The following is a 23,877-nucleotide window of genomic DNA, read 5'->3' as shown; positions in this document are numbered from 1 at the left end:
AGAAAACAGATCATCTAGAGCAGGGGTAGTCAACCTGTGGTCCTCCAGATGTCCATGGACTACAATTACCATGAGCCCCTGCCAGCAAATGATGGCAGGGGCTCATGGGAATTGTAGTCCATGGACATCTGGAGGACCACAGGTTGACTACCCCTGATCTAGAGGACTGCCTTTTCTACTACGTTCTTCCCCCACCACCCACCAGAAGGTCATTAAGATCATCAGACCAAAACTTGCTGAGGATCCCCGGACCGAAGGAGGTGAAATTGGCCTCAAACAGGGCCAGGGCCTTTTCATTGTTGGCCCTGGCCTGGTGGAATGCTCTGTTCCGCAAGGCCTGCAAGATGGAGCTGTTCCACCAAGCATCCAGTTGGGTCCCTGACAGATCTCCAAGAAATTCTGGCTTCACTGCCATGAACTGAGACGGAGCTGTTAAAGTTTGGATCCCCGCCCAATAAAAACCTGAATCAGTTTGGGGTTATATAAGCAGAATGCTTTTATTGCGTTTATACTGATTTTAAGATTTTATTGTTTATTAATTGTCGTTATCCATCCTTAGCGTAGGAAAAGCAAGTTACAAAATGAAAGATTATTATTCTCTCTCATTTTCCTAAATTGACTGGACAGAGGTGCTCTTTAAGGCATCCAGAGGTCTAACATTAAGGACATTACTGGAACAGGTCCTAATAAAAGTTATGGACTGTGTGTATGACCTCATGCCTAGAAAGTAGACAGGTGAACTGTCATTCTAAAGTACCAGGAACTAATGAAAGTGCAAAAACAATCCATTCATAGTACGAGACATTCTGTCCTTGAAGTATAAAGTTTAGAGCTAACCCCCAGTGCTTCAGAACAAAGACTAAACAAACTACAAAAAGAACACAGACCATGACACGTTCCAGTGCTCAGCAGGAACTGAATGACCCACAGCATAAATAAAGCTGTAATGTGTTTATATAGAAGTCTAGATGCAATTCTGAACTGGGAAGCAATCAGCAGTGGGTGCACCAGCAGTGAGGGAAACACAAACTAAGAAGGAAAACTTTTCCTTTTCCACAGCTGCCCCAAGCCTTCACTATGTTGCCCCCCATTTCAAAAATGCAAATGTATGCAAATGCACAAACAGTATTCACAGACTGCTCTCCCCAAGTGCTCATATGCATCTCATTAACACCAATAACAGTGTGTCAGTTGACCTCACCCCTGCCTAAGCAGCTATCACGCAGAAGGGGCACTGCACAAGAAGAAAACGGAGACCTCATTCTTGGGCAGCAATGAGTGCATACCATATCCTAGCCCCAAAGACGCATTCTTTGACAGCATTCGCAAACTATCAAGTCAAGCTACTGTACACACATTCATTTATACTGCCATTCTCTCACCAGCACAGTGCCTGGAACATACAGAAATCAGTTGCTGGATATAATCATCAGCTCCTCCTTCCACTAAACTAATGGCTTTTATGTTAGAGGAAATGGATGGCAGGATACACATCATGCAAAACAAGTTATTCTACATATGCGACACAGACACAGGTGGCTCTCACTTAAGAGATTCTGCTTCAGTTCTGCACAAGCGGCTTCCAGAACATATAGGAAAGCTGCAGAAGTAATGGGGAGTTGAACTATAGGATATCTTGCAACATGGGAATGACTAGAATCATACCCTGGTGGAATGGGCAGAAGGATCAGCTTTGCACTGTCCAACAGATCTGAGGGAAACCCACATGCATCCTAAAAAAGAGTGGTCAGCTGATGAGGACAACATGCATTGTAGCGCATTAAATTACTTACATTGCTGCTAATGCACAATGCTGCGCCTAGACTGCTGGTTGAGACCAGCTCTCAGAAACGTGACCCTGCGACTGCAACAATTACACTGGCTAACAATCAGCTTCTGAGGCCAATTCAAGGTGCTGATTTTAATTCTGAAAGCCCTACATGGCTTTAGACAGAGATATTTGAAGGACTGTCTTCTCTTACATGTTCCTGACCAGAAATTAAAGTCACAGGGAGAGGCTCTTGTGACTGTCCCACCAATTAAAGAAGCTTGTTTGGTGGGTATATGAGACAGGGCCTTTTCAGTGGCAGCTCCATGATCATGGAACAACCTCCCTAGAAAGGTGCAGTTGGCCCCCTTGCTTTCCACCTTTAGGAGCCAGTTGGAAACAGTTTTTTTATTTTGGAATGCAACGATGATTAATTTACAAGCAGTCCTGAATTATAATTTTAAATTCAGTTTCTTTTAATGGGTTTTATTTTACCTATATTGTAAACTACCCTGAGCTCCATACGGAAGAAAGGCAGTTAATCAATCATGTTAAATAAATACGATGGACATATGCTAAGATACAGAAAGCTATAATGCAGGGGTAGTCAAACTGCGGCCCTCCAGATGTCCATGGACTACAATTCCCAGAAGCCCCTGCCAGCATTCGCTGGCAGGGGCTTCTGGGAATTGTAGTCCATGGACATCTGGAGGGCCGCAGTTTGACTACCCCTGCTATAATGCATCATGCAGCGATAGATGAAACCCCAGACTGATAGACCTGGATCGATGCAGACATTCCTGCATCCACTTACGGAAAAGGAAGCGCCCACTGGACGGCGAATCCACTTGGGTGGTTTCTTCAGAGGCAGGACCATGCTCTGGGAAGTCGTCTGCTGTGGGAGCTGCAGAGGAGGAAGAGGCTGCCCTGTTCCAAACGGGTCGAGATTCCCAAAGGATGAAGACAGCTTCAAGAAGAGAAAGATTACTTTTGCTTATGGTCACGACCTCACCAAAAGCACACATCAGGATCAGGGGTGTGCCGGCGACACTAAATTAAAAAAAACCACCTGAATCAATGTTTCCCTGAGTTTTTAGCTGAACAATGAATCCCTAGTTTGATTTTGGATGCCAAGTCGATTTGGCTTTTGATTTGGGTTCCGAATCGATTCAGCTTTTGGTTCAGGTGCCCAAATCGCTTTCCTTAAACAGCTGATAAGAGCCTCTTGTGGCGCAGAGAGGTAAGCAACAGAAATGCTGTCTGAAAGCTCTGCCCATGAGGCTGGGAGTTCGATCCCAGCAGCCTGCTCAAGGTTGACTCAGCCTTCCATCCTTCCGAGGTCGGTAAAATGAGTACCCAGCTTGCTTGCTGGGGGGTAAACGGTAATGAGTGGGGAAGGCACTGGCAAACCACCCCGTATTGAGTCTGCCATGAAAACGCTAGAGGGCGCCACCCCAAGGGTCAGACATGACCCAGTGCTTGCACAGGGGATGCCTTTACCTTTAAACACCTGATACTCATTGAGAAGCTTCTTTGGGGATCAGCTGTTTGTCAGGCTATGCAGGGGAAGGGGAGGGGTTAAAAACAGCCACAAAAACACTAGGGGAATATTCCTAGTTGTGACCATCTTAGTTTATACAATTGGTTACCCTGAAATAACCATGCCCAAAATCACTTTGTGTCTCTGATTAGTGCAGACATTCGCCTGCACTAAGTTAAAGAGTTGATGGTCCCCATTAACACTGGGAGCCTCATTTTTTTTAAATTAAAATTTGATAGATTTACAGCTCCATACAAAAACCTAGAGTCCTGTAAAGCAGGGGGTAGTCAACCTGCGGTCCTCCAGGTGTCCGTGGACTACAATTCCCATGAGCCCCTGCCAGCAAATGCTGGCAGGGGCTCATGGGAATTGTAGTCCACGGACATCTGGAGGACCACAGGTTGACTACCCCTGCTGTAAAGTACTCAAACTAGTCAGCACAGAGGAGGTATTTAAACAAGGATTTTTATGTCAAAGTAATTTCCGGATTCTAGGTGAACAAGTTCCAAGGGACTGTGACAGTTTTTGGCAGCTGCAGCTATTCCAAACCAGGTGGAGTTTACAGCTTTGTACAGAAATCTAGTAAAGTATCCCGTTTAGTCAGGAGAAAAAAGAGGTACTGGAACAAGGACTGTTATCCCAAGGTAACCTCTGGGTCCTACTTATTCTGTCAATAGATAAAACCCCACAATAAAATCCCCCTAAGAGAACAAAAATACAAACAATAAAACCAGACAAGTTGGCAGTGGACTAAAAAAACCAACCCCATCCCCGCTCACAGAGAATGTAAAGACGCCTTGGGGGTTTAATAGGGGGTGGCTAGATCTGACTTGGTCAGGAGGGGGGAGTCTGGATCTTAACTTATGAGAACAAGCACCAAGGGACAGTAATAGTTTTGGTAGTTGGAGATATTCCAAAGCAACTCATCATGAATAACAAAAAGTGAGCATATTGGACAAAATATCAACCTACAAACAACTAAAATTAATGGGGGAAATACCCAGATTTTGTTTTAATAAAAGTGGTCTTTGTAAACTACTGAAATGTTAAGGCAGAGGAAGTCACTAAGGTAACAGTTTTTAGTTGTACTTAAGGGTTTATTCAAACCATTTGGAGGTTATGAAACTATCTAGAGTTATGTGGCACTGCAATATTAAAATCAAAATAAACCAAGGCCCTCACATTCCTCTCCTTTTACATTTTGCTTTCAGTTACCTTATCAGCCTGTTTCTGCCTCAGGCTGTCTGTGCTTCCGCCCATGATGGAATAGATGCTGATCCGGCCGTCAAACGAAGCTGCAGAGAGGAGGGCGGGGTTTCTGGGACACCACTGAATGTCAAAGCACCACTGGGTGCTGGTGGGAAGCTCATACAACACCTGTGCCCAAAACCAAAAGACAGGAAAACACAATCATAGCAGCTGTTAAACAGTACAAGTCTAAGAAAAAAAGCTGGGGTTTTGTACCCCCACTTTTCACTACCCTTTCTCTCCCCACAACAGGCACACTATGAAGTAGGCAGGACTGAGAAAGCTCTATGAGAACAGCTCTAACAGGACTGTGACTGGCCCAAAACCACCTAGCTGACTGCATATGGAGGAGGAGTGGGGAATCAAGCCCAGTTCTCCAGATTAGAAGCTGCTGCTCTTAACCACTACACCATGCTGGCTTTATACGTAAGAATGTTAAAGACAGGTGGGAGTGACTTAAATATGCACAGTTCCTTCTTGCTTGCTCAAACACACACTTGATCTCCAGCAAATATAAATTGCATGCTTTCTTTGTTCGGTTTATTCTTTCTCACCCTTTTTGTTTAGTTACTGGACCAATTCCAATGACAATACCAGTGAAGTATTGCCTGTGCTGGAGAAGGTGGCTGAGGCACCTGGAAATCATGCCTGGGCAAGATCACTGCAGGACAGAAGGAAAGAGGCCTGTCCCCACTAATAGAACTGTGAATACACTTTTCACCCTGATCCACAGATCCCAATGCACTGAAGAGGGCAATATGCACACATGTGCATTCTTCGATCCCAGATGCCACTCTTCAGAGGTGATAAGGAACAAGGTGAATATTCTTCATACAAGAGTTCGTTCTACAGAACAGCTTTTCCAAGGCGCAAACACATGAAGCTGACATACTGAATCCAACCACTGGACCATCCATGTCAGTATCGGTAGCAGCTCTCTGGGGTTTCAGGTAGAGGACCCACATCACCTGCTTCCTGGTCCTTTTAACTGGAGATGCTCAGGATTGAACCTGGGGACTTCTGCATGCCAAGCACAGGCTTTTTCCAATCCACAGTCCCTCCCCAGTGATAGAGGATGCCTTCTTCAAAATGCACCAGCCTTGATGCTCCTTTAGAGCTTTCTCTGCTAATGAGACTTACTAGTCCCTGCCAAAAGGGAAAATATCCACCAATTCTTAAGAAATACATGGAAAATATTGTTCCATGTATTGTTCTTATGCTATTATGTAAACCGCCCTGAGCCCCCGGGGGAGGGCAGTATATAAATATAATAAATAAATAAACAAACAAAGAAACAATAAATAAAAGATCTCCTTGTCTCCTGTGATAAGCGACAAGGACGTTAAAACAGGTCCATCATAAAACAAATAACAGTGAGCATTTTAAGCCTGCCATGCTTATGAAACACACATTATTTACCCCACAAAGGGCACCTATCACTGGATGAAGATATTAAAGCTGATATAGTCTAACTGTACTGCAGAGAGCAATGTTAGCTTGCTCTTTAGCTCCACCTAGAAAATAAAAAAATTGCCATTTCAAGAGCTAGAAAATTGCTTGCTGGTACCTCGCCGGTGTTTGGATTGGAACAGAGTATTTTTGCGTCCTTCCCACAGCTCAAAAGCAGCTCAGGATCTGCCATGCTCCACGCAACAGTCAGAACACCCCTATGTGAAATGACACAAATGGCACAGTGTAAATATCACAATTTATGGGAAGCTGTGTGGTTCTCTCACTCGAACCAAAGCCTGCAGAAAATCTTTTCAGAAGGGAAGGTGATCGCAACCTGCTGTGAGACCGCTTAGGGTAGACAAAAGTGGGTATAAAAAAAAACTCATTTGGACATCTGCAAAAATTCAGTAAATTGTTTTCAGTTCCTATAGAACAAAGTTTGAATTCAGTGCCACCTCTGTAAGACCAACAAATTAAATTTTGGATATAAGGTTATGACCAGAATTACACTTTATTGGACTTAAAGCTGCCACTGGACTTAAATTTTGTTCTACTGGTTCAGGCCAACAATGCGACCTTAAGGATTTATCTTCAGTTCCTGTGTTTTGGGATTCCGGAACTGTAATTAGATTATTCTCTCTCTCTCTCTCTCTCTCTCTCTCTCTCTCTCTCTCTCTCTCTCTCTCTCTCTCTCTCACACACACACACACACACGATTTGCATTAATATAGTTTAACTTGCAGAAATAACCCACGCTATTATGATGCAAACATATCAAAAATATCTGAGAACACAAACTATCTCATTTACATTAAGAATTTTTGCAAATCCAGAGAACATGAGCTTTAAGTAATACAACATAACCATTTCACTAAGTAGTTAGACTCCAACTGGCCAGAAAACTAAATTTGACCTCACCCCCAAGGTTACAGGATTTTTTTTTTTTTTAGAAATCCACTGGTTTGGTTCAGACTAACTTTGGATTGTCTGCCAATAGGATTGGCAGACAAGAGGCAGATTTACTTTGGGTCTGCCAAACCAGAATCTGAAGCCGTGGTCTGAAGTGTGTTTATTATTTATTCATTTTATTTATTTATTCTGGGATTTCTTGACTGCTTCCCCCAGCAAGGAGCAGATCAGATACTATTACAGTAATTCATAAAATACAAATACAATAATTCATAAAAGTTGATTTACATTCAAACATTATAATTAACTTGACTAAAAACTATTTACACCATCTATATGATTTAAACCACCTCTACGCGGGCCTTCCCTTGTCCTTGATCCGGAAACTTCAGCTAGTGCAAAACGCAGCTGCTAGGGTCCTCACTGGCACATCTTGGAGGGCCCACATCCAGCCAGTGCTGAGGCAGCTGCACTGGTTGCTAATTGCTGCCCGGATCTGGTTCAAGGTTCTGGTTCTAACCTTCAAGGCTTTACGCGAGTTGGGACCCACATACCTGAGGGACCGCCTATCGCCCTATGCCCCTCGCAGGGCCCCTCTGCGGGTGAAAACCTGTTAGTCGTTCCCGGCCCGAGGGAAGCACGCCTGGCCTCGACCAGGGCCAGGGCCTTTTCAGTCCTGGCCCCGACCTGGTGGAATGAGCTCCCGGGAGAGCTGCGGGCCCTGCGGGATCTTTCAACGTTCCGCAGGGCCTGCAAGATGGAGCTCTTCCGCCAGGTTTATGGTTGAGGCCAGGGCTGATAATAGATCTATGCCTCCCCCGGGGACTCGGGTTCTGGACCCGAAGCAAAACATCATCAGGACCTCCTCTCCACCCGCTAGTAGTGGGAGGGAGGGGGGGGGGAGTTGAGCTGCCATTCTTGCCATGCCGGCAATATTGGCAATGTTATTGTTTTATGGGGTTTTAATGGGGATTTGCGATATTGTTACCTGCCACGAGCCGCAAGGGAGTGGCGGGCTATAAATATAATAATAATAATAATAATAATAATAATAATAATAATAATAATAGTAGTAGTAGTAGTAGTAGTAGTAGTAGTAGTAGTAGTAGTAGTAGTAGTAGTAGTAATAGTAATAGTAATAATAATAATATCGAACCCAGCAACCAGCTAAAAACGTTTTTGTGCTGTCAGTCATCATTCAGATTGATCTCAGGGGGTGTACGTGGGAGGGGGCCCAGATGATGTTGCTGTTTATTGGCCCCAATCATATATCTGGTGGAACAGCTCCGTCTTACAGGCCCTGCCAAACAAATGCTATTCAACCTTTGCATTTATGTGATGTATAAACCTCACTACACCAAGCTAGATCTCTTTAGTCAGAACTCACCAGGGGGATGGCAGAGGACTGAGAAGAGATCTTGGAGGGGGGAGGCAGGGCTAAAGGAAGCATGCCAACAATGGGCCGACAGCCCTAAGATGGAGAATGAAGTTCAAGGGCAGGGGGAGGGGAGAAATGGCAGAGGAAACTAGGCAAATTATGCACCAACTAGAAAATCACACCCTTGTGGAAACAACTGGAGCTGCAGAGAGTTGAGAGAAACTGGAATGTAGAATTTATAAAGGATAAACATGCACACATATACCTTGCATGGTTTTCCAGAACACGAAGAGGAGACGATGCAAACCTAAGGTCCCACATCTGAATTACAGGCAGCCTGTCATCTTCAGAAGCCAGGACCATTTGAGTAGCAATATCTGGATGCCAAGCCAGACCTGAGCAGTGCATCTGGGAGGGAAGAAAAGGTCATCATCATCAAGCTGTCTTAAAGGGGCACACAACCCTTTGCCCGTTTCTGGTACTTGCTTTACACATTCCCTTACTAACACGGTTGCAGTCATATTAGTGTGGGAACAACACCTATAAGCCTGCTTTCAACAACTCATTGGCATGAATACCAGCAAGTTCATGTATAAATAATAACTCAATGAACAAATCTAATATGAAATAAAACACTAAAGGTAAAGGTAAAGGTATCCCCTGTGCAAGCACCGAGTCATGCCTGACCCTTGGGGTGACGCCCTCCAGCGTTTTCATGGCAGACTCAATACGGGGTGGTTTGCCAGTGCCTTCCCCAGTCATTACCGTTTCCCCCCCAGCAAGCTGGGTACTCATTTTACCGACCTCGGAAGGATGGAAGGCTGAGTCGACCTTGAGCCGGCTGCTGGGATCGAACTCCCAGCCTCATGGGCAGACAGCTTCAGTCAGCATTTCTGCTGCCTTACCACCCTGCTCTAATAAAACACTACATATGAAATAAACTCTATATAGTATTTCTTGGTTCCAAATGCCTATGATAACAGTTGTTAAATACTGGAACTCTATCTAGAATCTTTGTTACATTATATGAAAAATTCTGTATTTTTGTTTATGAGCGATTTGGAACCAAGAAATGCAACATATATAGAGTGTTCTATTTCATAACAGAAGACTTGCTCATTGAGTTATTGTTATTTGTACACGGACCTGCTTGTTTTTGGATACTTTCACTTTCTTTGTGTACTCCTGTGGTTTGGTTGGATAAATGCAAGCAAACATGGACACATTTCTCAGACTTGTGGGAGCTTAACCACCTGCAGCTGGAGGGGAGAAGTCAATGGACATCACCACCAATTCTTAAGAAAATTTAAATGCCCCCAAATTTTCTTAATGCCGTTGAACACAGGATACTACATTAGCATCTGACAGAAGTGGAAGCAACAGTGACTTGCAACATTGTGTTCAAATTACTTTTATGGTAATTTTTAGTTTAGGGAGACAAGGACTTCAATGAGATTTTCACCCCAATTTTAGCTCTCTGAAGAAGCTGCTTCCTTCAGGATGGACAAAAAAGAAACACTTTCTTGCACAGCAAGAATTAAATGTGGAATTTACTGCCAGAAGATCAAGGAGACCATGGCTACGCATTTGCAAGACCAGAGCGAGGCTACTAATGACAGTGCATAAACAGGGAGACTTAAACAGGGGCTATCCTGTCTTCTGAGAGTTCTTTGACCTCTTGATGCACCTCTTATTAAATCTCAGGCACAGCCTTATAACAACGCTTAAAGTTTATCCTTAGAAAGAAAATATTATGGTAGATTAAAAAAAAATAATGTTCAATCAGACACAAAACAGAAAGGCACAGGAATGAAAAAAAAAACTTTCTCCGTTGCAGCTAAAATTTACTAACCCCAAATAGAACAAATGCACTGGCAGGCTGAATTCTTGGCTCCCGTGGAAATGACCGTGAGTCTGTTAGGTTCTCTCCTGAAGATAAGTGGCCGATACTGCTGAAAATGCTGGAGACCAGACGCCATGAGGAGGGTTCCTTTTCTAGGCACTGCTCTTCTTTTTTAGCCTAACTCACTTGCAGGTGCCACTCATCAGCAAGAGAGAACTTATCTCCTTAGGGATGTTATCCCCACTCAACTTGAAGCTCCACATCTCCCACTGTGGCTATTGCCAAACCAAAAAAGGAAGTTATCAACTTCCTTACAGATGTTTTAAGGAGCATTCATTCACAGAATTGCCAGAAGTTAGAAGTGACTTAATGGCACTCTCTCTCTCTCTCTCTCTCGTACACACACACAGAAACACAAATACACAAAAGAGGCTAATGTCACATGCTCAGGACATCAGATAAGGGAATCCTGTGATACACCATTCCATGTTTTTAAAGGGACAATTGTGCAAATTAGGCCAAAACAGAAACAAAGGTACATGCGGATTGTTCACGTCACATGCTGCCATATTTGGGGGGGGAGGGATTCACAGGCTCCTTCCCTAAGTGAAGACTATTTTGGGCTGCCGACTGGGAAGCCAACTCAATTAATGCAACCATCTGCAAACTGGCTGGATAATTACCCGGTTGCTGTGGTCACTGACTTTGATGATGGGTTCATTTTTCCTGAGATCCCAGACAGTGGCACGGCCACTCGGGCTAGCAGAAGCCAAGATGTGCTGGACTTGCCTGTTCCATGCAATACAGCTGATGTCTTCAGGAGGCTGTTGGAAGTAGAATGCATGCTAATCTACCACCGTTTCAACAACGGGGAAGAAGCGTAAATGTAAACGTAAGCAAAACATTTGAAAAACATCATCTTTGCAGCCCAGCACTAGAAGACGTAACAGCAAGACTTTAGAACAGCATCTTCTATGCTCTCAGGTGTGACATGACAGAAGTCAAGCATCCCCATGAACTTTTCAGGAAATGAATTGGTGGAAATGATGGCTAGCATCACACATGGCATCCCACCTGCCTCCGATCTGTAGCTTTGTGGGATGGACAGGCAAGCTAATATCCCATCCATGATTCTGGGTAGATGAGGCCTTGGCCACGCCAAACTGCAAGGGTGGGAGGCCTCCCTCTATCAGTAGGTAACTGGCACCCCCATGCCCAACCCTTTCGTATCAGAAGAGGCAGCTTAGAGACCAGATTAAACAGATTGACTTACTGTAAAACTAAAAAGCTCATTATAAATGTATTGAGCCTTCGGGGAGGGCGGTATATAAATATAATAAATAAATAAAAATAAAATTGCAATGCATATAAATACATTTATTATAATGTAGAAGCAGAATGAGAACAAGTTTTGAATATAAATGCATAAGGAAGTGGATTCTGACCCTATATATATATATATATATTTTTTTTTTTAATTATGTAATCTGACTGAAATCGCATACACATCATCCCACCCATTATGAAATGTTTGGTTTTTCCACTCTTGGGCAAAGCACCCATCCTGTACCTGTGTCTTGGCTCCCGGGGTCATAGGGGTGGCGAAGTTGTTCAAGTCCCAGATGTAGATCTCAGATTCGTTTGCTCCTGAGGCTACTAAATTTGTCTGTAACAGGAAACACAAAGGCACACATCCCTCTGGAGATTAAAGAATTCCCAGGAAGCAGCCTTCTTATTCATGAAAGAGTCCATTTCTGTTGTCACTATTATTACCATTATCTGGCTGGCATGTTCTCAATGGTGAGAGGCTCTCTGGAGTGAGGCAGAAGCCCAAGTAGGGGAAGGATATGAAGGATATGAAGACGATGGAAGGGGAGAGGTCCATAGTTGCCTAGTGGAAGAACGCTGGTTTACGTGCCCTGCGGAACTTTGATAGCTCCATCAGGGCCTGGGTCTTTGTTGGCAGCTTGTTCCACCAAGCAGGAGCTGAGGCTGAGAAGGCCCTGACTCTAGCTGAGGCCAGCCGAATCTCTCTGGGGGCCAGGGATCCCCACATTTTCAGGGCATGAGCTTTTGAGAGTCACAGTTCCCTTTGTCAGACAGCTGGGATTTTTGAAAGCTCATTAAGTCCCGAAAATCTTGTTTCTCAGGTGCTTCTGGACTAGATGCTGGTTGTTCTACTGCGATTCCAATATGGCTACATTAAAAGAACAGCATCCTGCAGTGCCTGGATGATGAATCATAAATAGTAGAGTATGTTCACATCAGCCACCCCGCCAGAAACTCCCATATCTATTTCCAGAAGCTTCTATTTCAAATCAACAAGAACACTATTTAAAGAAATTGGGGAGAAGGGAGGGGAACAGTCCAGTAATGTCATACAAACCATAATTTGGAAATAGCACAATATATATAACACAGAGAGCGTAAAATGGTATCGATGAATAGAAATGCCAGTGTTTCTTTTTAGAACATCAGGAGAATCAGCATGGTCTAGTGCAGGGGTAGTCAAACCTGTGGTCCCCCAGATGTTCATGGACTACAATTCCCATGGGCCCCTGCCAGCAAACTCTAGCAGGGGCTCATGGGAATTGTAGTCCATGGACATCTGGAGGACTGCAGTTTGTGGACCTATCACACATTTCCACAAATACACTTGGTAGCCCTATGTCATTTGCATCAAAAAGCCTCAGTTTCCCACATGTAAAATGGAGATGATGCCAAGCAGGCTATTTATAAAGCTGCCCTTCCAGTTATCCCACAGCCCCAAGGCCGTGTATAGCACAGGGATTCCCAACCTTTTGAGCCTGCAGGCCCCTTTCGACTCTGGACACAGCACTGTGGGTGCAGCTACAAAACAGTTGCTGCAGGAGGCAGAGCCAGCCACAAAACGGCTGCCTTGGGCTACCCTCACTCACACAGTGAAGAGCCTGGCACTATGCTTCCAATGTAACTTTTTAAAAATCTGCAAAGTCAATCAAATCTCCAATTGCCAATCAGAAGCCTTGCTGGGCAAAGGCTTCACCTGGCCTCGCCCACCTCCTAAAAACACTTGGCAGGTGCCAAGAAACGAGCCAGTGGGCATCAGGGCATCCACTGGCGCAATACTGGAGACCCTTGGCATGAAGCATACAACAAAACTTGAACAAAAAACAAACACAATTGTAACCTTAAAAACCACAATTCAAAATCACCAAGTGCAGATGCATCAATAAGGGTTAAAGAGCTCTTTATATGGCAATATATTCACATAAACAATAGGACACAAAAGCATCTAACCTGAAATATGTTGACATCCAGAGCTCTCACAGGCCCCGTGTGTTTGTCCTTCTGCGCAATCACGACTTCGCTGTCGCCAGCTATTATCTTAGCCGGATCATACAAGATGATGTTTCCATTTTCGCCCCCTGCGATAAGCACGCCTGAAAGATTCCCGTCGGGATCCATCTTGTGAGGGCCCCATATTAGCTTGTGATATCTGCAAGATTAATTGGGGGGGGTGGCAGAGAGAATCTGTTACATAAAGTAGCGATCCCCAACCTGTGGGCCGCAAACCACATGTGGTCCGTAGACTAATTGGAGGTGGGCCCCGAAGGACGCCTTCTCCCCCCCCCCCGGCCCTTTACAACACACTTCGGGTGTCATTGTCTCCCATCACCCCCAGATGGGACTATCTCGTTGCAGAGAAACAAGCTCAGGGTTCCCATCGATTTGTCATTGTCATGAGTGAAAATTTCCATGAAAATAAAATGTTCCTTATGTTCATTGTTGTGGCGTGTCTGTATCTTATTTTGAAGGGATGTTTAAACATTACCATAGCGATCAGAGAGCGTTAGGGCAGTGGTTGAGAGTAGAGGAGTAAACTACCCCCCCCCACTGGGCCTCAGTAAAATTGTCAAGCGTTGAGTGGTCCCCGGTGATAAAAAGGTTGGGGACCACTGACATAAAGAATCTCTTACATAAAGAAACAGTATTCCTCCCATCAATCTCTGTTAATGAATTTATTTTTATTTAATCCATTTGCATTCCAGGTTTCTCCCCAGTAGAGACACAACGCACTTTTATCATTCTCTCCTCCATCACTTTACCCTCACAACACCCCTATAAGGGAGTGGCGGGCTATAAATCTAATAATAATAATAATAATAAAAGGTAGATTAGGCTGAGAGAATGTGACTGGCCCAAGGTTACCCAGCAATCTACGATAAGAGCAGGGATTCAAATCTGGGTCTCCCAAATCCTAGTTCTACGCTCTTCACCCTCACACCCAAACAAAGAGCAAAGTGGCCCCAGTCTGGAGACAGATACCCACTCGAATGCCTGCCATCCAAAGGAAAATTGGGTGGTCCTAAGAGGTTCAGTTATACTTGATTTCAAAGGAATGTTGGAGATAAAGAAAGAATTGTAGGGCAGTTGAATCTGCAGGCCAGAAAACCTTACAGTTCAAATAAGGATTATTTCGCAGGATTATACGGATTGAGTTTGGCTGAGATCATGGAAGGGGAAAAAGTCTGACCTGCTTATGTCAATAAATATAACTTGATACAACGGAGTCTCAGCAAGCTTAGCACCTCCGATGACAGAGCGAACTGTGGTCAATGGAAGCACGATGTCTCCTGTTGACATTGTATCTGCCATGAAAGATTCATGGACTTAGTCCAACGTCAGTGGAAAATTCTCAGCTCCTTCACCATGCTAGGAAGACTGTGCCTTGCGCTAACTGCCAAAGCTGCTTACTCATGAAAAACAGCTGCTGTTAGCTGGGCGCGAGAACAATGAGAAAGGCTTATGGTCACAGTTTTTCCTCCTCGGTCAACTTACACAGGACTCCAAGTAAATAATAGAATATACAAAGATGTTCCGAATTAGCTGTCTAAATAGAGGGTATAACCCTGTGTTTATGAGCAAGGACAACCACTCACATGTGTCATAAGAACATCAGAATAGCCCTGCTGGATCAGGTCACTGAGGGTCCATCTAGTCTAGTCTTCCACAGGGGCCAGCCAGTTCCTCTGGAGGGCCAACAACAGGGCAGAGAAGCTGAGGCCTTCTTAAGAACATCAGAAGAGGCCTGCTGGATCAGACCAGGGGTCCATCTATTCCAAGGTCCTGTCTCACACAGTGGCCAACCAGTTCCTCTGGAGAGCCAACAACAGGGCCCAAAGGTCAAGCCCTTCCCCTGAAGTTGCCTCCTGGCTCTAGGATTTGGAGCTTAGTGCTTCTTTTAGTGCTTCTTTCTGCATGTAGAGCCATCACCATGGCTAGTGGCCACTGACAGCCTTATCCTCTGTGAATCTATCTCATCCCCTTTTAAGGCTGTCTATGCCTGCGGCCATCACTACATCCTCTTGCAGTGAATTCCACATTTTAATCACACTCCGTATAAAGTAGTATTTCCTTCTGTCCCTCCAGAGCCTACTGCCCATTAGCTTCACTGGATGCGCCCAAGTTCTAGTATTTGGGAAGAGGGAGAAAAGTTTTGCGTTGTCAGCTCTCTCCACCCCATGTATAAGTTTCTAAATCTCTATAATGTCCCTTTTTTAGCCATCTCTTTTCTAAACTTAAAAGTCCCAGACTCTTCAGGATTTCCTCATAAGGAAAATGCTCCAACCCTCTAATCATCAAGCTTGCCCTCCACTGTATGTCTTCCAGCACTGAAATGTTCTTTTGGAGACAGTGACCAGAACTCGACAAAGTATTCCAAATGAGACCTCATCATAGATGTGCATGCATGCTGGCTTGGGAATTAAGGCTACTGGGGCTGTGCCCCATATACAGGAGCTCCCTATAACCCTATTAGAAACCAGGAGGCCAAGCAGGAGGAAGGATCCAGCAAATGCAACACTGTCTTGCTTCTGTTCCATCTCAGGGCCCAGGGAGTCCAAGTGCGTTCTTCTAGCTAGTTCCTTCCTTCTCTCTCTGGCTCAACATATACCAGAGACAGAGTCAATGCTGAAGACCCACCATTTGGACCAGCAGCATTCTCTCCCACCTCTGTCCTTCTACAATCCTCTAGGACAACTGTGGTTGGTGCACAAATAAGGCCTGCAAGTCCAGGTCTTCAGAAAGCACCATTGCTAAGAAGAATATACATGCAGAGTTGAACACATGGCAAGATAAGTTGTGTATTGGTTTGTGTATGTGCACAGATCCCTAGGGTGCGCTCCAGAAAGCATCTCTGGCCCTAACCTTGTATGCCTGGGCCTCTGCATAGACTGGGCTGTTTCCAGGTCTTTATACTGAAATCCTACTGAATAATCGCAGCAAAAACAGAAGCAGCTTCCAGATCTCTGCTGCTGCCGCCTGTAAGCTTCTTCTCAAGCACTCTGTGGTGGGTATCATGAAGGAGGCTAACCGTCTTCAAAATTTAAGGTCATACCTGTGAGTGGAGGAGTAAGTGGCACAGGACTTCATATCCAACGAAGGGTCGGTCAAGTCCAGTTCAAATATTTCCAGTGAAGCATTGGTGCTGAAGGTCGCATCCAGTTGCTGAGCTGACGTACCTGCACAGAAATGTACAATAGCTCAATACAACCATACTCTAGAACAGGGGTATTCAACCTGTGGTCCTCCAGGTGTTCATAGACTACAATTCCCATGAGCCCATGCCAGCAAACGCTGGCAAGGGCTCATGGGAATTGTCGTCCATGGACATCTGGAGGACCACAGGTTGACTATCCCTGCTCTAGAGCCACATTTGAATGCCAAATTATTTCTGCTCGTTTAAATAGAAACACAAAATTAGATATTGATTTTTGGCCCCCTCCTTTCTTAAAAAACATTGTGAGGTTTTAAATTTCTCTAGCACTTCAGAAGACACTATCATTTGCAATGATGCTCACCCTCTCTTGTTAAAGTTGCTGGCTGGCAACTGTTGAAAATGCTGAGACAAGACATTGATTGCCTCTAGTAAGGCAAGCCTTTGCTTTTAAGTCAACTGAACACACGGAGGAACCAGGTGAAACAAAGCAGGAAATGTTTTGTTAATAAAATCAATTGCAACTTTCTGCAAAGCAGTCATTCAACTTAGAAAAGAATCAGAGGGAGACAGACCAACCCCCTGATCAATTCAGGATCAGCCTACAGCAAGAAGAAGAGTTGGTTCTTATATGCTGCTTTTCTCTACCCGAAGGAATCTCAAAGCAGCTTATACTTGTCTTCCCTTCCTCTCCCCACAACAGACACCCTGTGAGGTGGGTGAGGCTGAGAGAGCCCTGATATTCCTGCTCGGTCGGAACAGTTTTATCAGTGCTGTGGGGAGCCCAAGGTCACCCAGCTGCCTGCATACGGGGGAGCGGGGAATCAAACCCGGCTCGCCCGGTTAGAAGTCCATAATCCTAACCACTATACCAAGCTGGCTCTTTGTCCAGCCGTTGCTTAAAGACCACCAGTGAGGGCAAGCTCATCGCCTCCTTAGACAGCCTGTTCCACTGCTGAACTACTCAGACTATGGGGAAAAAAATACTGATGTCTAGCTGGCACTCTTCTACACATAGTTTAAACCAGGGGTAGTCAAACTGCGGTCCTCCAGATGTCCATGGACTACAATTCCCAGGGGCTCCTGGGAATTGTAGTCCATGGACATCTGGAGGGCCGCAGTTTGACTACCCCTGGTTTAAACCCTTTACTGTAGGTCATCTCCTCTGCTGCCAACAGGAACCACTCCCTGCCATCCTCTAAGTCAGTGGTCCCCAACCTTTTTATCACCGGGGACCACTCAACGCCGGGGACCACTCACCAGGGACCACTCAACGCCTTTTACTGAGGCCCGGTGGGGGGGGGTAGTTTACTCCTCTACTCTCAACCACTGCTCTAACACTCTCTGATCGCTATGGTAATGTTTAAACATCCCTTCAAAATAAGATACAGACACACCACAACAATAAGTGTGTGGTAAAGGGCTGAGGGGGAAGAAGTAAAGGGCCGGGGGGGGGGGGGAGAAGGCGTCCTTCAGGGCCCACCTCCAATTAGTCGAAGGACCACATGTGGTCTGCGGCCCACAGGTTGGGGATCGCTACTCTAAGTGACAACCTTGCAAATACTTTAAAAGAGCAATCATGTCCCCTCTTAGGCTCCTCTTCTCCAGGCTGAACATTCCCAAATCCCTAAGGCTTTCCTTATAGGCTTTGGTCCCCAGGCCCCGGATCATTCTCGTCACTCTCCTCTGAACTCTCTCAATCCTTTTTGAACTGCGATACTTTATTGGGGTTCAAAAGCTATTAAAACTTCATGAGTTCCAGGCCAGCAGCAGGTCTGAATATCTGAAATTCATGCACGCTGGTACCAAATTTGTAGACAGCCAGATCCCAACCAGTTTCTACCAAACATGTTACAATCCCTTTTGCAACTAAATAAATATTAAGACTCTTGCTTGTTCAGATTTCTATTCCACCATTCCATTCAAAGACAATAAAACACAGTATCACATGTAATGAAATCTTAAACAGCAGCAGACTAGTAAATAAATTATTAAAACTATATAATTAACTTTAGTAAGAATGCAGCAATAATCACAGGAAATCTAAAGCAAAATAAATCAATAAAACAGAAACAGTTGAGCATAATAATGCATCAGACCATCTTACACTAGAACTTTATCTGCATTTTACAGCTCACCTGTGGCCAGGTAAATGGGATGATGCTGGGCTGGACTCCAGGCCTGCATAGCAGTGCGGTCTATCTCTTTGAGCTTCATCCTGCTGGAAAAGAGGGCAGAGTTTTATAATAAACGGAGTGCATTTCATAATAGTGCAAAGCAAAATAAAAACCCCACCAAAATATATTGTGGCCATTTAAAAGCAGTATGAAGCGAAATAAAATAATTCGCTGCAAAGAATAAGTATGGACAGAGAAGGCCTTAAGGCTCCCACAAGTTATCTTCAGAAAGTTCTGAAAAAGCAAAATATAAGTTCCTTCTAGCAATTGTTACTTCCGATTAAACTGGCTGAGACTCACCTAAAGAATGAATGCCTCATGCTCTAACCTACCACTCATAGGACACCCAACAAATGCCCACCAAGCTGGTTTGCTCCCAGTTCTGTCCGTATATACATAAACAAAACTTTGGAGACTATAAATGGCTTATCGCTCATGTCTCATCTTCTAGTCTGAATCATAATTTTGTGCTATCGTCCGCACTCTTATCCTATCATTAAAGATGGAAAACTACATGACACACTTCACACAGACCGTTTATGCACTGGAGGTTTCATGCCGTGCTGCTGGCTGGAGTTTTAAGTCATGGCAAGTTGTCCCACCTCTTCCTGCACCCACATGGGGGAGCATTTGGTTTGGTGCACCTCATCCACCCCCGATTTGTGCTCCTGTGCAGGAGCTTGGGCAGTGAAGTTCCCAGTGCATAAACGGTCACACCAACACGAAAACCCAAACCGAACTTAATTATGTAGAAGGCAAGTAATAAGCTATTCTGTGCTTTCCTGGTTTTCTGTTCTTGGATGGCTCAATATCACCATGGACCCTGCAACAAGATTGTTTTTCTGTCACTGTTTAACGTTGAGGGAGAGAAGGTGGCCTGATACTGGCTGATCTCATCACAACTCAGAAGCTAAGCATGGTCAGCAACTTGGATGGGAGTCTACCAACCAAGATTCTGCAGATGAAGGGAATGGCAAAGCACCTCTGTTCTCACTGGCCTTCAAAGCCCCTTGCTACGGTGGCCGTAAGTCAGGTGCAATCTGATAGCACACCGAGAATATGTTGTTGTTGCTGTTATTTGTGAAGTCGTGTCTGACCCATTGCGACCTCATGGACAATGATCCTCCAGGCCTTCCTGTCCTCTACCATTCCCTGGAGTCCATTTAAGCTCGCACCGACTGCTTCAGTGACTCCATCCAGCCAATATACCATGTGACAAATGCCATGTGCATCTATGATGGATCTCTGTACATGTTGGCACCAGTGTTCTCAGCATTCCCTTTAATTTATTTATTTATATACCGCCCTCCCAGAAGGCGTAAACAGAAACAATACAGATAACTTAGATTAACAATAATGAATGGAATGGAATAGGCTGCCTAAGGAGGTGGTGTGCTCCCCCTCACTGGCAGTCTTCAAGCAAAGGTTGGATACACACTTTTCTTGGATGCTTTAGGATGTTTAGGGCTGATCCTGTGTAGAACAGGGGGTTGGACTAGATGGCCTGTGTGGCCCCTTCAACTCTATGATTCTATGATTCTATGAATGAAGTGAAACAACAAGCAACATGGAACAGTAGAAGAATGTGGGAAACATTAAATTAACTCATGCTGACTAGTGGGTTGGGTGGGGGGAAAAGTCCTATTGAGTGCAGAATGCACAGATCAACAACTTACACTGCGTCAAAGTACAACGAATACATGTTACCGCAGTCCAGGTTTATTGACTAAAATTATTTAGTGGCGCCTTTTTCTATTAGCATGAGGAAACCTTCTGCGGAGGATTCAGTTTAGAAGAACAGGAATGAGAAGGATCTGTGCATGTCCTCCTCCCAAACATCTTTAGAAGGACAATATGGTCTTCCATAGCAAAGCCCACAAATTTCATTTTAATGCTTCCTCTTGATACTTTCATTAAAGCATTGTTAGAACTCTGGTTTATTTCACACTGATTTCCCTCTGTACCAGTAGTTGCTCTTATATTTGTGAAGAGCCCCAACAGGAGGAGCGGTGGCTGGGGCACGTCTGGGTGTCCGGACTCTGCTTCCGGCTCCATGGGCCAATCCGGGCACCCCCAGCAAAGCTGGGCGCACCCAGTTTGGGCCGGCTCCTGTAGCGCTGGCCCCCAGAAGCTGTCCACGAGGCGCTCACACAACCTCACGGCCATATGCTGCCTGCCCACCGAGGAGGAGTCTCCTGCAGCAACCTGGCCCACCTGCCACTTGAACCAGCTGCCAGCATGCACAGCAGGTTGGCCAGCTGTGGAGCCGTCAGCCCAGCCACCAGCGGCACAACCAGGTAGGGCAGCAGCGCCACCGTCGGGGGGGGGGGACCACTGCTACTGACCGTTACATTCCTGGGTGCAAGGGGCTTTCGGGCTGGTAGAAATATAAAGTAAGACAAAAGCTTGAAGTGTAAACAGAAAGCCTTCAACAATTCAGAAAAGCATCATAATAATGACTTTGAAGATATTCACCAGTCACATTAATTAGTATTCCCTTCAAACCAACAGAACTACATTGGTGTTAGTAGCCCTTGAAGCGTTCACTCTTTTTCTTTGGTCAGTAGCCTCTCCGACAGAAGACCCGCCTTAATATTGTACAATATTGTTTAAAAAACAAAACAGCAACTGCATCTTTGAATATATGCACTGCAACAACTTTGTTCCTTAAGGAAATTAAACTTTCCTTCAACGATACTTCCCTTCCCCCCCAAAATTGCAGCTGTTATTTGCAAATGGCTTATAGACATTAAAAACATTTGCAATCATTAATCTAAGAAATCTAATATTTCCATCATGATAAATCCTTTACAAGGACTATACCTGAATATTAATGCAATAAAATTACTGAGAGTTGATCTCTTCGGCTGCAGTAAACCTAAATAGCATAATGTTGCCTCTAAATTCTTTCACAGCATCTTAAAGAAGGGAAAGGAAACTGGTTGACTGGCCAAACACCTCAAGAGTGCTTCTGAAGATATGTGCATGCACATGAAAGCTTATTCCCACATTTTAAGAGTGCCACTGGACTCAAACTTGGTTCTATTGCGTTAAATTAGCTCTTCTTCACAACAAAAGACACAAGAATTTGGTCATCTTTCTCACGGACCAATTTCAGCTAATATAGGAATAAATCTCCAAGTTGCACAGAATTCATCTGGATCCTCTACACCAGAGTTAGTCAACCTGTGGTCCTCCAGATGTCCATGGACTACAATTCCCATGAGCCCCTGCCAGCGTTTGCTGGCTGACTACCCCTGACTACAGGTTGACTACCCCTGCTCTACACCCTTATTCCAAGAAGATGTGATGCAGTAAAAGACACCATCAGGTCTGTACATTTCGGTTAACGTATAACGGCCACGGAAATCACACTTCCTAAAATCACGCAACAGGAATCTACAGTTATACATCGTAATCTTAAAAAGCTGAAAACTGAACGTTATGTTAAAGATGAGCCTGGAACAATCTTGGTAACAAACAGTAAAAACCTTTTTATTCTTTAATAGCAATATTTCCTTATTCTGCACTTGTCTTTCTCTCCAGTATTAAATATCAATATGCTTTTTGCTCCCAAGGCAAATTTCCCCCCCAAAATTAAAAACAGCATGGCATTTTTGCGGCATCGTACTTTGGAAGCATCATGGCAGCCTGGCGTATCTTGCTACTTTAAAAGGATACTGTATGAAAAACTAAGAAGTGTCCGTTTTGTCCAGCTGAGTGGGCAGCACTGAAACTTTTGATCCTGGCACTGCATCAAAAGACAGCCTCTCCTTCAAGAAGATTAACTTGCTTAAGAGCACTTAATGCTGATCGAGTCCTTAATCGAATGCAAGCTTGGTCAGGAACAGCAACCCACGTTAGCAGCTGGGAGTACAGAACCCAGCACCACTGAGACTGGACCCTGCTCTCGAATTTTGTGTTAATTAACTCCATCCTCCACATTTTCACATTCTGCACACTCCCTAAATAGATGGGGCTGGGGTAGATTCTTATTGTACCCTGTCATTCCTACAGTGAGGCCCAGAGAAAGGCTGAAAAGGGTTAGCCCAGCCTTTCTAAAGTTTTTTACCCTTGACCAACACCTGAAACATTCTTCAGGCTTCAAAAAAAAACCTAGAAGTGGCAGGATCATACAGAATACGGTGGGGAAGTATAGCTTTGTACATGGCCCACCAGGGGCCCATCCCTTTCCTGCCATTAGAGGGGGGGGGCGGGTCAACATGACCACATACAGTCACCCAATAAATTTTAACAATTATTTAAAAATATAAAAACTATTAATTAACTCCCACCCATTTGGGAAACCCTTCCAGGACCCCCAAGAAACCCCAGGGTTTCACAAAGCCCTGTTTGAAAAAGCTTGGGCTAGCCAATAATTTGCATTGAATGGTCTTAAATATGGACTCAAAGAATGGTAGCTGATCTTACCATTCAAAATGAATGAATCTTGAGCAAAAGGGGTCGGCAACACCCTATGTTACATAACGAGGAATACCTTAGCAGTGTGTTTGTGTATGTAAGAGGTCTTAGTACAAAAATCAACGAGTGGCAATGTGCAATATTTTAGAGTGCAAAGACTGACGACTAAAAGTTATCTATCAAGACATTCAAGCACATTGCTTGCCTCGAGGACTGCCAGGTCCCTCTTGGTCAGATCCAGGTTTAAAAAGTCCTCAAGATTTGGGGATATAGATTCAAGAAATGCAACGTCACAGAATCCACCCTCCAAAGCACCCATTTTCTCCAGGGAGACTGATCTATGTCCCTGAACGTGAGCTGTAATTCCAAGGGATCCCCAGTCCCCACCTGGAAGCTGGCATCCCCACCTGCCCCTCAACCACTTCCCTGTCCTTTAGCCAGCCTATCATTTGACAGTCAGGAACCAAGCAGGGAGATGAATCTATTTTTAGTACCTGTAAGTATGCAATTGGGTAGGAGCTGCTCCAGATTTCCACACACAGAATAAACATAAGAATAAGGAGAGTATAAAAGGCAGCCTATGGGGTTTTCCAATTAGACCAGCAGACTTTTAAAACTAGGTTTTAAATTTTAAATCTGTATTATATTTAATTACTTTGTAT

At 44.5% G+C, this 23,877-nt stretch overlaps 1 protein-coding gene across 10 annotated transcripts in view; it reads right to left on the bottom strand.

Annotated features, from left to right (window-relative positions):
- SEC31A (SEC31 homolog A, COPII component) overlaps positions 1-23,877 on the bottom strand; it is a 61,722-nt gene that overhangs the window by 36,294 nt on the left and 1,551 nt on the right. For 9 of the 10 annotated variants that reach the window (XM_077301031.1, XM_077301033.1, XM_077301039.1 and 6 more), the window contains exons 2-10: positions 18,755-18,837; positions 16,518-16,641; positions 13,418-13,616; positions 11,709-11,804; positions 10,822-10,962; positions 8,561-8,703; positions 6,124-6,223; positions 4,524-4,685; positions 2,583-2,735 (exon numbers count right to left, since the gene is read on the bottom strand). In XM_077301031.1, the coding sequence (XP_077157146.1) occupies positions 2,583-2,735; positions 4,524-4,685; positions 6,124-6,223; positions 8,561-8,703; positions 10,822-10,962; positions 11,709-11,804; positions 13,418-13,616; positions 16,518-16,641; positions 18,755-18,833 (1,197 nt within the window). In that variant the 5' untranslated portion in view covers positions 18,834-18,837. The remainder of the gene's footprint in view (positions 1-2,582; positions 2,736-4,523; positions 4,686-6,123; positions 6,224-8,560; positions 8,704-10,821; positions 10,963-11,708; positions 11,805-13,417; positions 13,617-16,517; positions 16,642-18,754; positions 18,838-23,877) is intronic. The other variant, XM_077301032.1, reaches the window with a different exon arrangement.

This window comes from Paroedura picta, chromosome 10 (genome assembly GCF_049243985.1).
Source record: "Paroedura picta isolate Pp20150507F chromosome 10, Ppicta_v3.0, whole genome shotgun sequence".
Classification (NCBI taxonomy): domain Eukaryota; kingdom Metazoa; phylum Chordata; class Lepidosauria; order Squamata; family Gekkonidae; genus Paroedura; species Paroedura picta.
Note: the sequence above shows the minus strand (reverse complement) of the source record. Positions and strands in the feature narration are given on the sequence as shown.